The sequence below is a fragment of the Oncorhynchus gorbuscha genome, unplaced genomic scaffold (genome assembly GCF_021184085.1).
Source record: "Oncorhynchus gorbuscha isolate QuinsamMale2020 ecotype Even-year unplaced genomic scaffold, OgorEven_v1.0 Un_scaffold_1648, whole genome shotgun sequence".
Lineage (NCBI taxonomy): Eukaryota > Metazoa > Chordata > Actinopteri > Salmoniformes > Salmonidae > Oncorhynchus > Oncorhynchus gorbuscha.
The window spans coordinates 7528-20587 of NW_025746367.1; the positions used below are offsets into that span (position 1 = coordinate 7528).

The following is a 13060-nucleotide window of genomic DNA, read 5'->3' on the forward strand; positions in this document are numbered from 1 at the left end:
TATAGTATTGTAAGTCTCAATCAGGCCTTATTGTATGTGAAAGACCCTGGAGAAGTATGGGAACAGTGTGCTCTAAGGCATCCGTATCCACTTGCTCTGGAACGCAGAAAATAAAAACAGGATCTGTCACGTCTGGGAAATGCACGTGGCCAGTTGCTGGAAGCAATCATTCAATTGATCAGCTTTGATTATCTTTGATGAGCACAAATTTGTAGCAACCAAAAAAACTCATTGAACTGTGATTGCATGATGTCATTCTCACACAGACAACTCATTGAACTGTGATTGCATGATGTCATTCTCACACAGACAACTCATTGAACTGTAGTTTGGCCAAATGTGTCCAACGTATTGATATACATGAATATAGTACTTACCCCTTGGCCCTTGGCAACTCTCTCCAAAGCCTGAACAAGAGAAAATAAAGTGAAATGTTATTAAGTATTCAGTATTTATTAGACCCCATGAATGGACTCTCCCTGGGGTCACAATAGAGTTAAAAACGTTACGTTGCTCTTACAACATGTGGTACTCAAAAGGTAGAAGATATCAGGTAGTTAGTCTTACGACAATAACAGATTGAGGACCAACTGTACAGCATTGAACAGTTGTGGGCACTAAAACGTCAATACTGTGGCACAACCTAACCTTATAGTGCCCTCAACTATACTGTCTAGTTGACAGATGGTGCGTTAAAGCGAATGCATTGCTGACATGAAATATATACTGAAATATTTACTGAGTTACAGTTCATATATAAGGAAATCAATTCAAATAAATAAATGAGGCCCTAATCTATGGATTTCACATGACTGGGAATACAGACATGCATCTGTTGGTTACAGATACCCTCAAAACAAAGTAGGGCTTTGGATCAGAAAACCAGTCAGTATCTGGTGTGACCATTTGCCTCATACAGCGCGACACATCTCCTCCTCTCCTCTTCGATGGATGTGCGAAGTTGCTGGATATTGGCGGGAACAGGAACACGCTGTCGTACACATCAATCCAGAGCATCCCAAACATGCTCAATGGGTGACATGTCTGGTGAGTATGCAGGCCAGAACTGGGAAATTGTCAGCTTCCAGGAATTGTGTACAGATCCTTGCGACACACATTATCATGCTGAAACATGAGGTGATGGTGGCGGATGAATGGTACACCAATGGGCCTCAGGATCTCATCATGATATCTCTGTGTATTCAAATTGCCATTGATAAAATGAAATTGTGTTTGTTGCCCATAGCTTATGCCTGCCCTTACCATAACCCCACTGCCACCATGGGGCACTCTGTTCACAATATTGACATTAGCAAACCCATTAGCTCACATATGCAATGCCATACACGTGGTCTGCAGTTGTGAGGCCGGTTGGACGTACTGTCAAATTCTCTAGAACGACGTTGGAGGCGGATTATGGTAGAGAAATTAACATTAAATTCTCTGGCAACAGCTCTGGTGGAAATTCCTGCAGTCAGCATGCCAATTGCACGCTCCCTCAACTTCAGACATCAGTGGCATTGTGTTGTGTGACAAAACTGCAGATATTAGAGTGGCCTTTTATTGTCCTCAGCACAAGGTGCACCTGTGTAATGATCATGCTGTTTAATAAGATTCTTGATATGTCACACCTGTCAGGTGGATGGATTATCTTGGCAAAGGAGAAATGGTCACTAACAGGGATGTAAACAAAAGTATGTACAAAATCTGAGATATTTCAGCTCATGAAACATGGGACCAACACATTACATGTTGCCTTTATATTTCTGTTCAGTGGTCATTTCAAAAAAATTAAGGGAACACTTAAACAACACAATGTAACTCTAAGTCAATCACACTTCTGTGAAATCAAACTGTCCATTTAGGAAGCAACACTGATTGACAATAAATTGCACATGCTGTTGTGCAAATGGAATAGACAACAGGTGGAAATTATAGGCAATTAGCAAGACACCCCCAATAAAGTAGTGGTTCTGCAGGTGGTGACCACAGACCACTTCTCAGTTCCTATGCTTCCTGGCTGATGTTTTGGTCACTTTCGAATGCTGGCGGTGCTTTCACTCTAGTGGTAGCATGAGTCGGAGTCTACAACCCACACAAGTGGCTCAGGTAGTGCAGCTCATCCAGGATGGTACATCAATGCGAGCTGTGGCAAGAAGATTTGCTGTGTCTGTCAGCGTAGTGTCCAGAGCATGGAGGGGCTACCAGGAGACAGGCCAGTACATCAGGAGACGTGGAGGAGGCCGTAGGAGGGCAACAACCCAGCAGCAGGACCACTACCTCCGCCTTTGTGCAAGGAGGAGCAGGAGGAGCACTGCCAGAGCCCTGCAAAATTATCTCCAGCAGGCCACAAATGTGCATGTGTCTGCTCAAACGGTCAGAAACAGACTCCATGAGGGTGGTATGAGGGCCCGACGTCCACAGGTGGGGGTTGTGCTTACAACCCAACACCGTGCAGGACGTTTGGCATTTGCCAGAGAACACCAAGATTGGCAAAATCGCCACTGGCGCCCTGTGCTCTTCACAGATGAAAGCAGCTTCACACTGAGCACATGTGACAGACGTGACAGAGATCCTCAGACCCCTTGTGAGACCATATGCTGGTGCGGTTGGCCTGGTTTCCTCCTAATGCAAGACGATGCTAGACCTAATGTGGCTGGAGTGTGTCAGCAGTTCCTGCAAGAGGAAGGGATTGATGCTATGGACTGGCCCGCCCGTTCCCCAGACCTGAATCCAATTGAGCACATCTGGGACATCATGTCTCGCACCACAGACTGTCCAGGAGTTGGTGGATGCTTTAGTCCAGGTCTGGGAGGAGATCCCTCAGGAGACCACCTCATCAGGAGCATGCCCAGGCGTTGTAGGGAGGTCATACAGGCACGTGGAGGCCACACACACTACTGAGCCTCATTTTGACATTACATCAAAGTTGGATCAGTCTGTAATGTGGTTTTCCACTTTAATTTTGAGTGTGACTCCAAATCCAGACTTCCATGGGTTGATACATTTGATTTCCATTGAAGATTTTTGTGTGATTTTGTTGTCAGCACATTCAACTATGTAAAGAAAAAAAGTATTTAATAAGAATATTTCATTAATTCAGATCTAGGATGTGTTAGTTTAGTGTTCCCTTAATGTTTTTTGAGCAGTATATATATATATGAAATGACAGTTGGCTAAATATCTGTCACCTAAGGTGAGTCAGGCTCACCAGACACGCTGACATCCTGGCATTTCTGCCACAGAACCAGGACTGCTCCCTCAGGTAGCCACTCAGGGGAAACCACACACACTGCTGCTTGGACACTCTGAAACAAACAAACAAACAAACACACACACTTTAACACCAGCTGTGTCAGAACTGCCCTGTGTATTTAACACTATAGGAAAGTGTGACTATGGTAGTTGACAGGCCACCAACAAAAGTCCAAAGGGAGAGAGAATGAAGTGAAACATTAATGCTATTCAGAGCCTTCCCAAACTAGCTTTGAAGATTCAAACTCGAAAAACCCGAGAGCGCGGGTGTCGCTAACCCCTTAGCCACATTGCTCTTTGACTCCACTCCTGTTGAACACATGGTAGTGGTATTAGCAGAGGCAGTCCTGGTCAGAGTCAATTGGAGCAGACAGGCTTTGCTAGAGTTTGAAGGCTAGCTTACAGTATACGTTGTGGAGTGTTTACATTTTGCTAGCACGCTAGCCTTATCTCAGCCACACTGAACTGACCACATCTCGAGGGCCAAGCCCTGCTCGCCCCCTTCCCCACGGCACACACACACACGCACGCACACACGCACGCACACACACGCACACACACACACACACACGTGTTTCTAATATTGTAGCGTGCGACGAGGCATCTGTTAGTTCCCAACTGTCAGGAAGAAGGAGACAGTGGCTCTAGGGCTCTGCGGCACGCTTACTTCACGCCCTTAAGGACTGGTCCAAGGCCAGTTTATGTTAAGGAAGCTGACTTCAGATCAGATGATGGGTCTCACCCTCGGCTAAATCCACCAGACTGAATGACTATGACGAATGGTGCAGTCCAGTGGCTCTCGTTCCATACGACACAATTGAATGGATGTTTCCTATACGACTTAGCTAAGGATCTCCACACTTCTATAGTCTTGAGCTCATTTAGTGGTTTGGGTTCCCATCTTTTAGGTGAGGAAGTACACTGCAGGGTTTGGCCCGCATCCCAGAATTCTTTGGAAGGTCGGGACAGCGAGAGAGAGAGGAAGAAGGAGCGAGAAGCATTCAAGGACGTCTGGCACAATTCAAGTGTTTTCAATCAAAACGCTGTGATGTCATTACTGGCGGACCCAACAGAGTGGCGAGTCACAGGTCAGGGGTTGCAGTGTTAAGAGGGACAGCGTGATAGGAAGCAGCTCACCACGCCACAGTGCCGAATCACTGTTAAAAGCACACAGCGGTTGTCATCACACACAGAGAGGATTCCAGGTTTCATACCTCATAAAGGGGGAGCAGTGAATCAGCAAACATACCCAGGAGCAACTGGAGCTAACATTCTAACCCATCACAGCTGAAGCTAAATGTATATCTAGCTATGACAGGGAGAAAAGAACCACATGATATTGAGTCTTCTAGGTTAAAAGAGGAATGTAGACTTAAGCAATAAGGCCCGAGGGGTGTGGTATGGGCCAATATACCACGGCTAAGGGCTGTTCTTACGCACGGCGCAATGCCGAGTGCTAGGACACAGCCATTATCCGTGGTATATTGGCTATAAATCACAAACACCCGAGGTGCCTTATTGCTATTAAAAACTGGTTAACAACGTAATTAGAGCAGTAAAAATAAATGTTTTGTCATACCCGTGGTATATGGTCTGATATACCACGGCTTTCAGCCAATCAGCATTCAGTGTTTGAACGACCCAGTTTATAAGAGAGAATATTTCACTGTTGATGTCAGGGAAACAAATGTATTGTAAATTGGAGGGGGAAAAAGCAAGGGGAACAGGATATAGACACGACTATGGACTTTTCTATGGGTCTTTATATTCTGTGTAGAGTAGATAGTGTTTTCTATACTATATAGCCCTATGGGTCTTTATATTCTGTGTAGAGTAGATAGTGTTTTCTATACTATATAGCCCTATGGGTCTTTATATTCTGTGTAGAGTAGATAGTGTTTTCTATACTATATAGCCCTATGGGTCTTTATATTCTAGCCCTATGGGTCTTTATAGAGTAGATAGTGTTTTCTATACTATATAGCCCTATGGGTCTTTATATTCTGTGTAGAGTAGATAGTGTTTTCTATACTATATAGCCCTATGGGTCTTTATATTCTGTGTAGAGTAGATAGTGTTTTCTATACTATATAGCCCTATGGGTCTTTATATTCTGTGTGTAGTAGATAGTGTTTTCTATACTATATAGCCCTATGGGTCTTTTATATTCTGTGTAGAGTAGATAGTGTTTTCTATACTATATAGCCCTATGGGTCTTTATATTCTGTGTAGAGTAGATAGTGTTTTCTATACTATATAGCCCTGTGTAGAGTAGATAGTGGGTCTTTATATTCTGTGTAGAGTAGATAGTGTTTTCTATACTATATAGTGTTTTCCTATATGGGTCTTTATATTCTGTGTAGAGTAGATAGTGTTTTCTATACTATATAGCCCTAGCCCGGGTCTTTATATTCTGTGTGTAGTAGATAGTGTTTTCTATACTATATAGCCCTATGGGTCTTTATATTCTGTGTAGAGTAGATAGTGTTTTCTATACTATATAGCCCTATGGGTCTTTATATTCTGTGTAGAGTAGATAGTGTTTTCTATACTATATAGCCCTATGGGTCTTTATATTCTGTGTAGAGTAGATAGTGTTTTCTATACTATATAGCCCTATGGGTCTTTATATTCTGTGTGTAGTAGATAGTGTTTTCTATACTATATAGCCCTATGGGTCTTTATATTCTGTGTAGAGTAGATAGTGTTTTCTATACTATATAGCCCTATGGGTCTTTATATTCTGTGTAGTAGAGTAGATAGTGTTTTCTATACTATATAGCCCTATGGGTCTTTATATTCTGTGTAGAGTAGATAGTGTTTTCTATACTATATAGTTTTCCTATATAGCCCTATGGGTCTTTATATGGGTCTTTATATTCTGTGTAGAGTAGATCCTATTTAGTGTATTGTACATTTAGAATGATGACTTAATGAAGTTTTTTGGGATGGATTAAGTGTGATTGGAATATAAATACCACAGCGCTCTCGTATGAAGTCAGAATACATGCTGGATAAATCATATCCAATTCAACACCTGAACATTAGCAGGTCAAAGATATCACGTTTGCAATCCTCTAAACTGTTATCCTGAGACGATAAATCCATTCAATGATTCTAACAGTCTCTTCTTAGCTAACCGAATCTAGAGAGCGCAAGTTGGCTGTGTACCCAACTCATCAAACCACATCAGTGTTTATGCTACTTCATATTTGGCTTGTGAGAGAATGATGCTTCCCTTGGGCTGGTGAGAGTGACAAAGTAGACACTGCATGGTGACAGAATTATGATTAGCATAAAAACTGGGGGATGTCTGTGGACAGGTTGCAGGTCTCCTAGTGGGGGACAGGGGGCAGTTGCAGTCTGTAGTCCTAAGTAAGAGTTTGGCTCTGCTTGAGATTTCCACAATGGAAACCATATGTTCTCTAAGGGGCGGAGGAGGGTGGGTCTGTTTGCTGGTGTCTGTGTCTCCCTGCCTGCGCGCGCGTGCGTGCGTGTGCGTGTGTGTGTGTGGATGTATTGCATACTGTGTGTAGCTAATGAATGAATGAAATCGAGGCCTTTCTCTTGGGGAAACACACTAAAGCCTCTCTGTACACCAGGTTGGTAATTAGATGGTAAGTCCACTGTCCCTGCCTCCTTTCTCTGTCCCTCTGACTGATCTGAACCGACTTGATAGGGGAGAGACACAGTCATTCTAACCTACAGTATCTAGTCCATTCCCACTGGAGGAACTTTGGGAATGATCTATGCTCCTCAAAGAGCAAAGGGGTTTAAGTCAAGTCATGAAGTCCAGGGTTCCCAAACTATTTTGCTTCGTGACCCACCAATTGAGGTGTCATTTGAGTTGCGACCCACAATAAGGGTTGAGTGGTGGAAAACATACACAAAGAATGACCAAAGAATAACACTCTCACAAAACATATTAATAATAACCTATTCTTCTAAACACACTCACACACTCTCACACACACTCTCACACACTCTCACACACTCTCTCACACACTCTCACACACACTCTCTCACACACTCTCACACACTCTCACACACATTCACACTCACTGTATGCCACACCTCACACACTCTCACACACTCACACACATTCCCCCTGTATGCCAACCTTTACTATCCCCTGGCCATGTAATTACCTTGTCTGGTGGGATCAAACTCCTCAGAGAGAAGGTGGTAGCAGCAGCCAACGCTGCAGACGGAGAGGAGCTCCCGTTTGGCCACAAACATGCGCAGGGTGCTGGGCGCCAGGTCTCCACACGTGTGCAGACCAACCATGACCGCATCCTGTGTTTGGAAAACAGGGAGAGAGGGGCCTCAGCACTGAAACAGGCCTACATTAGCAATGTGATGCAGAGCTGGAATGAGTAATCATACAATTATATTATAGGCACATTGACACAAGCACACATTTGAAAGAAAATGTCTACTTGAATGTGTTTGTACTATGGTGTGAATATGAATATGAATCTTAGAGACTTAAGCTATCTAAATGAATGAATTGCCACACAACCGCAGTTGGTGACATTTGCATTCAAAAGACCATGGTTTTGCCATTGTCTTATTGGTCGACAGTGAGTGTTACCTACCTCTAACTCCCAATAATTTCCTTGAGCTCCGTCTCCGCGGTAACGTAGGAGGTCAGAGGTGAGTACAGCATGCCGCTGCCCATGCCACCACTGTTAACCCAGCTCCTGGCCTTCCTCTCCAGGTTCTCCCTCTTCCTCCTCTCCCTCTCCTCCAGGCTCAACTCACTGGGGGGGAACCCGGGGGGAGGTGGGCTCCACCATGCCCACACACAGGGCACTGAGAAAAGGATCCTCTGGAGCTGAGGCTGGGTCACTTTGGTCCGACTCTGGAAGGGAATTGTCCTCTAACAAAATGGCGGAGGTAAGTGATGTCATTGCATCTTCCTCATTCCGATCTGTTAACCCTGTTGTGTTGGTCTGTGCCTCCCCATCTCTTCTCCCCTTCCCCTTCTCTGCATCCCCACTCGTCTTAACCATATCCCCTCTCGCTCTCTCACCGGGTGCAATATCCTCCAAGTCCTCCTGGCCTGAGGGGGGCATCACTGTCGGAGTTCTATTGGCTTTGCTGTGCCTCTGGTAGGCCCGGGAGTACTTCTTGAGCTTCCTGTTCCTCTCCTGGGCGCCGTGCGTGTTGACGCTGGACGAGTCGATGCCGTACACCTGGAGGCCGTACTGCAGCGACAGGAAGGAGCACAGGTAACCTTTCCCCGAGCCCACATCAATCACCTGGGAGACAAAGATTTATTGTGATGGGTCAGAAAATAATGTAGTCCCGTCGATGTCGTTCAAGCACTACTCATAGGGTGTGCAGGCTTTCGTTCTAGCCCACCACTGTTTAATTCATCAACTAATCATCACGCCCTTGATAAGTTGAGTCGGGTGTGTAAGGCCGGAAGAAAAGCCTGCATACACCTTGTAGGTACGCAGGCGCAGGATTGAAGAACACTGTTGTGGTCAGGGCCAGGGCACACGGTAGCAAAACATTAACGTTTTAAAAAGAAAACTGAGTTTCTTATCCGACAATATCAGAAGGTACCTCAGTCTGTTTGAGTGTTTTCTTGTTTTGTGCCTGCTAAAATGAGACCCGGTTGTGTCCTTCACCTGTTTGACCCGGCAGCGCTGGGCTAGGCTGTTCACCACCTCTGACATGGCCTGCACCTCGTGGGACTTCTTGGAGTTCATAAACTCATCACTCTCCACCACAGCAGCTGGAACTGTCAATGGACACACATGTGCAATGTCAGTGAATCCTTGCATGGATGGCAGAACTGTACACTATCTGTGCATTGCTATTGAGAGACCTGTGACCAAACCATAGAATTACTAGAATTATATTTCTATATCAGTGACACTAATGACAGTGTGTTACAATGACAGAACCAAGGCCTTAGACTAAAACAAACATTTCCCCTTTAGTTATTCTTAGGATAGGTTAGGATAGTGTCCCTTCTTTTGTACCTTCCTCCAGGGGTTGAGCGTTGTCAGTGTGTCTGAGGGATTGCAGTAGCTCTGTGCGGCCCACACAGACCCCGAGGCCAGGCAGGGAGTGGGCATAGGCAGCCTCCAAGAGCTCAGCTACATCCACCAGGCGCTTACTATCATCACAGAAACCAAAGGTGATCTTCTTGGCTTTTCGAGAGTAAAAAAGAAAATAAACATAAGTTGTCCTTTGTTTATTTTATTCAACATTTTGACTTTGATAAATATTACAACCGTGTAATAACAATTACATATTAAACATTTCATATTTGTCAATGAACCGTCGAAAAATAACACTTACTGGTACCACTGCCATGATTTAAGTAGTGTTCTGGCGCCCTCTTGTGGTCACCATTCAAAGTGATCTCTGTCAAGACCTCCACGGGTGGCACAGCCATGAACTGGTCCCATACATCGCAAGTGTAGAAATCCACAGTGTGGGCATTGGCGATGCTCAGTGAAACAGAGAGGAAGAGTTTAACAGCATCTATTTTTTTCTGAATCGCTTCCAGAGAATGAATGGAAGATGCCATTGAATAAAAACTCTAACCAAGACCTGTTTACAGCAGGTCCAAGAATGACTCCCTCTTTACAGTATAATCAGGAATAACTAGTTGCAACTGAACGACGATGATTTACATAGCACGTATGTGGCAGCCATGTTGGGTGTACCGAAATACATTGAGTTCTACGGACGCTATCCTTACTTACGCACCAACACAAATGACGTCCCTCGTGGTCGATTGCTCGTGGATGGATTTGTCATGTCTTTCTGAGACCACCACATACGTCATAACAATGCGACGAAAAGCACATGCGACGTAAACACATGACACGTGCGATATTTTGCTAAAATTGAGTGAAATGGCACCACCAGCACAGCAGAAAATGAAGACAAAGGGCACATTTGACGGAAAACGTGCCAATAGAAACCAACCCTACAATCGACCAGGGGGCAAGAAGAAGTGGGTCTCTGAGCACAAAGTATTCGACGGCAGTATTGGAGAAGGTAGCTCAGCTCGCTTGCCAGTGCTAGCTAGCCATAGTCTGAGTTCCAGTCACTTTAGCTAGCTAACTTCCCACTGGAATATAATAGTTAGCTGAACAGAGACGGCAACCAGGCTAAGCTAGTCTATCTAGCTATCTAAAGTGTGTTTAGAATTGCAGTTAATGTATATTGTATAAAATGAAATCATTCAATATGTAGAGTGCAAGGATAACTAGACCTTCCAACTGTAGAAGTGGGGAATCTATAAAGGTCCTGATTAATCTATGAAGACCCCCTTGATCAATTAGCTAATAAACGAATTTAGCTACATGGGTGGCTAAATGTTTGTGTAAGTTAACAAACAGTGTTTTTGCAGATATACATTCATGCTTGAACCATAAACATCTCTCATTCCTCAGGCCAGGGCTTTGCCTTCAAAAGGAAGGAGAAAGTGAAACATGAATACAACAAACTGCTACGGAAGGAGAGGAGGAAGAACACAGAGGTCAAAACCCAATATACAGAACAGTACCCCGAACATCTGAGGCATCTCTACGAGGCTGAGGCCGAGAAACTGAGGAATGAGGTTAAGACGAACAGAATCAACAGAACCAAAGCTAGGATGGCTGGCGGTGGTGGTCCAGTAGAGGAGGAAGCAGCTCCCATGGCTGTGAAGGAAGCCCCCACGGACCTAGCTACAGCCATAGACCCTGCAGAGGACATCTCCTCTGACAAGACTGACTCTGCCCCACAGCCCACTCCAGCAGTTGCGGCCTCAAAGAATGACAGGTAGTCACTTATATGTTTGCATACTGCTTTACTCATTTCATTTGTATATATTGTATTCTATTCTACTGTATTTTAGTCAACGCCACTCTGACATTGCTTGTCTTAATATTGATATATTTCTTAGTTCCATTATTTTGCTTTTAGATTTGTGTGTATTGCTGTGACTTGTTAGATACTACTGCACTGTAGGAGTTAGGAACACAAGCATTTCGCTACACCCGCAATAACATCTGCCAAATATGTGTATGTGACCATACAATTTGCTAATCTGGTTTGGAGTAAAGCAGTTTGTGCAAAAAAATGTAAATGCATTATCCATTTGCACTGTACTGTGTGAAATGTAATTGCTGTCAGTGAAGTGTGGCAATGCTTTGTGCGAAATGTGGTTGCAGTCAAGGCCAACCACTTGAAGGAGTTACAATGCAACATGTTAATGTATCGTTGTGTTCCAGTCTACCCATGAGTAACCGGAGTAAAAGACAATGCAACATGTTAATGTGTCGTTGTGTTCCAGTCTACCCATGAGTAACCGGAGTAAAAAGACAATGCAACATGTTAAGTAACCGGGTAAAAGACAATGCAACATGTCGTTGTGTTCCAGTCTACCCATGAGTAACCGGAGTAAAAAGACAATGCAACATGTTAATGTGTCGTTGTGTTCCAGTCTACCCATGAGTAACCGGAGTAAAAAGACAATGCAACATGTTAATGTGTCGTTGTGTTCCAGTCTACCCATGAGTAACCGGAGTAAAAAGACAATGCAACATGTTAATGTGTCGTTGTGTTCCAGTCTACCCATGAGTAACCGGAGTAAAAGACAATGCAACATGTTAATGTGTCGTTGTGTTCCAGTCTACCCATGAGTAACCGGAGTAAAAAGACAATGCAACATGTTAATGTGTCGTTGTGTTCCAGTCTACCCATGAGTAACCGGAGTAAAAAGACAATGCAACATGTTAATGTGTCGTTGTGTTCCAGTCTACCCATGAGTAACCGGAGTAAAAAGACAATGCAACATGTTAATGTGTCGTTGTGTTCCAGTCTACCCATGAGTAACCGGAGTAAAAAGACAATGCAACATGTTAATGTGTCGTTGTGTTCCAGTCTACCCATGAGTAACCGGAGTAAAAAGACAATGCAACATGTTAATGTATCGTTGTGTTCCAGTCTACCCATGAGTAACCGGAGTAAAAAGACAATGCAACATGTTAATGTGTCGTTGTGTTCCAGTCTACCCATGAGTAACCGGAGTAAAAAGACAATGCAACATGTTAATGTGTCGTTGTGTTCCAGTCTACCCATGAGTAACCGGAGTAAAAAGAAAATGCTGAGGAAGACTTCCTATCAGAAAACAAAAGAGGAGTTTGAAAGTGTTAAAGAAAAGCAGAAGAATAAGAAAGAGGTATAGTTTTTCACATTCTCAATTAAAGCCCTCAGAAAAGTACTATCGTAGGTCAAAAGCGTTGACTGTTCTCAACGAGTGGTATTTTCTTCCTCCATATAGGAGTTTTTGAAGAACAAGGAGCAGAAAGAAGAAGCTATCAAGAAGTACAAACAGAAGAAAATGGAGACATTTCAGATGCTGAGCAAAAAGACGAAGAAGGGACAGCCCAACCTGAACCTCCAGATGGAATACCTGCTCCAGAAGATTCAAGGGACCGGGCCGGGAAAATGACCCAGAAAATTTATGTCTAAGGCTTCAAATAGCAAATATACAGTTGGAACTCTTACTGTGATGGTTTTATATCATAGATGAGTCTTGTTCTTATTTTGTGAACTGCCACTTTGTATAGATTGTATCATAATAGATTTTCAGACTTTTTAACAGTTTATTTACATTTTGAACCACAAGGTGGCATTTGTGAGATGAGGAGTTCTTGTAAAATATTTAAATATTCCTTTCAAATAAGCAACCATTTCTATTAAATGTTAATAAAAGGTTGTAAGCGAAGTCTGGTTTATTATTCTATATATGAGTGCACCAAAAACTAAAGCTAGTGTTGATCCAAGT

At 43.6% G+C, this 13060-nt stretch overlaps 2 protein-coding genes and 1 long non-coding RNA gene across 4 annotated transcripts; 1 reads left to right on the forward strand and 2 right to left on the reverse strand.

The window, feature by feature from the left end:
- Positions 1 to 3275: 3275 nt before the first annotated feature.
- On the reverse strand, positions 3276 to 7865 carry LOC124023590. Its single transcript, XR_006836706.1, has 3 exons — positions 7854 to 7865; positions 7404 to 7551; positions 3276 to 3308 (listed from the first exon to the last, which is right to left on the reverse strand). It is a non-coding gene; the product is annotated as an uncharacterized LOC124023590 (long non-coding RNA).
- A 2-nt stretch (positions 7866 to 7867) lies between these two features.
- On the reverse strand, positions 7868 to 9852 carry LOC124023588 (probable methyltransferase-like protein 25). Of its 2 annotated transcripts, XM_046337969.1 has the most exons (5): positions 9574 to 9852; positions 9252 to 9422; positions 8895 to 9007; positions 8291 to 8519; positions 7868 to 8137 (listed from the first exon to the last, which is right to left on the reverse strand). In XM_046337969.1, the coding sequence occupies exons 1-5, from the start codon at positions 9803 to 9805 to the stop codon at positions 8016 to 8018; spliced, it is 867 nt and encodes a 288-aa protein (XP_046193925.1). In that variant the 5' UTR covers positions 9806 to 9852; the 3' UTR covers positions 7868 to 8015. The 2 variants fall into 2 exon arrangements, with proteins under 2 accessions (XP_046193925.1, XP_046193924.1); XM_046337968.1 differs by having other exon boundaries at positions 7868 to 8519.
- A 202-nt stretch (positions 9853 to 10054) lies between these two features.
- LOC124023589 (thyroid transcription factor 1-associated protein 26 homolog) lies at positions 10055 to 13000 on the forward strand. Its single transcript, XM_046337970.1, has 4 exons — positions 10055 to 10281; positions 10680 to 11049; positions 12343 to 12451; positions 12554 to 13000. Exons 1-4 carry the CDS (start codon positions 10137 to 10139, stop codon positions 12722 to 12724), a joined length of 795 nt encoding a protein of 264 aa, XP_046193926.1. The 5' UTR covers positions 10055 to 10136; the 3' UTR covers positions 12725 to 13000.
- Positions 13001 to 13060: the final 60 nt, after the last annotated feature.

Bases quoted from the DNA above. Each gene is read 5' to 3' on its own strand.
- LOC124023589 (XM_046337970.1), top strand. From the start codon at position 10,137: ATGGCACCACCAGCACAGCAGAAAATGAAGACAAAGGGCACATTTGAC. The intron at 10,282-10,679 runs GTAGCTCAGCTC...CTCATTCCTCAG, and splicing joins CGACGGCAGTATTGGAGAAG to GCCAGGGCTTTGCCTTCAAA. The intron at 11,050-12,342 runs GTAGTCACTTAT...GTTGTGTTCCAG, and splicing joins GCGGCCTCAAAGAATGACAG to TCTACCCATGAGTAACCGGA.
- LOC124023588 (XM_046337968.1), bottom strand. From the start codon at position 9,805: ATGGCATCTTCCATTCATTCTCTGGAAGCGATTCAGAAAAAAATAGAT. The intron at 9,423-9,573 runs GTAAGTGTTATT...ACTCTCGAAAAG, and splicing joins AAATCATGGCAGTGGTACCA to CCAAGAAGATCACCTTTGGT. The intron at 9,008-9,251 runs GTACAAAAGAAG...GTCCATTGACAG, and splicing joins CGCTCAACCCCTGGAGGAAG to TTCCAGCTGCTGTGGTGGAG.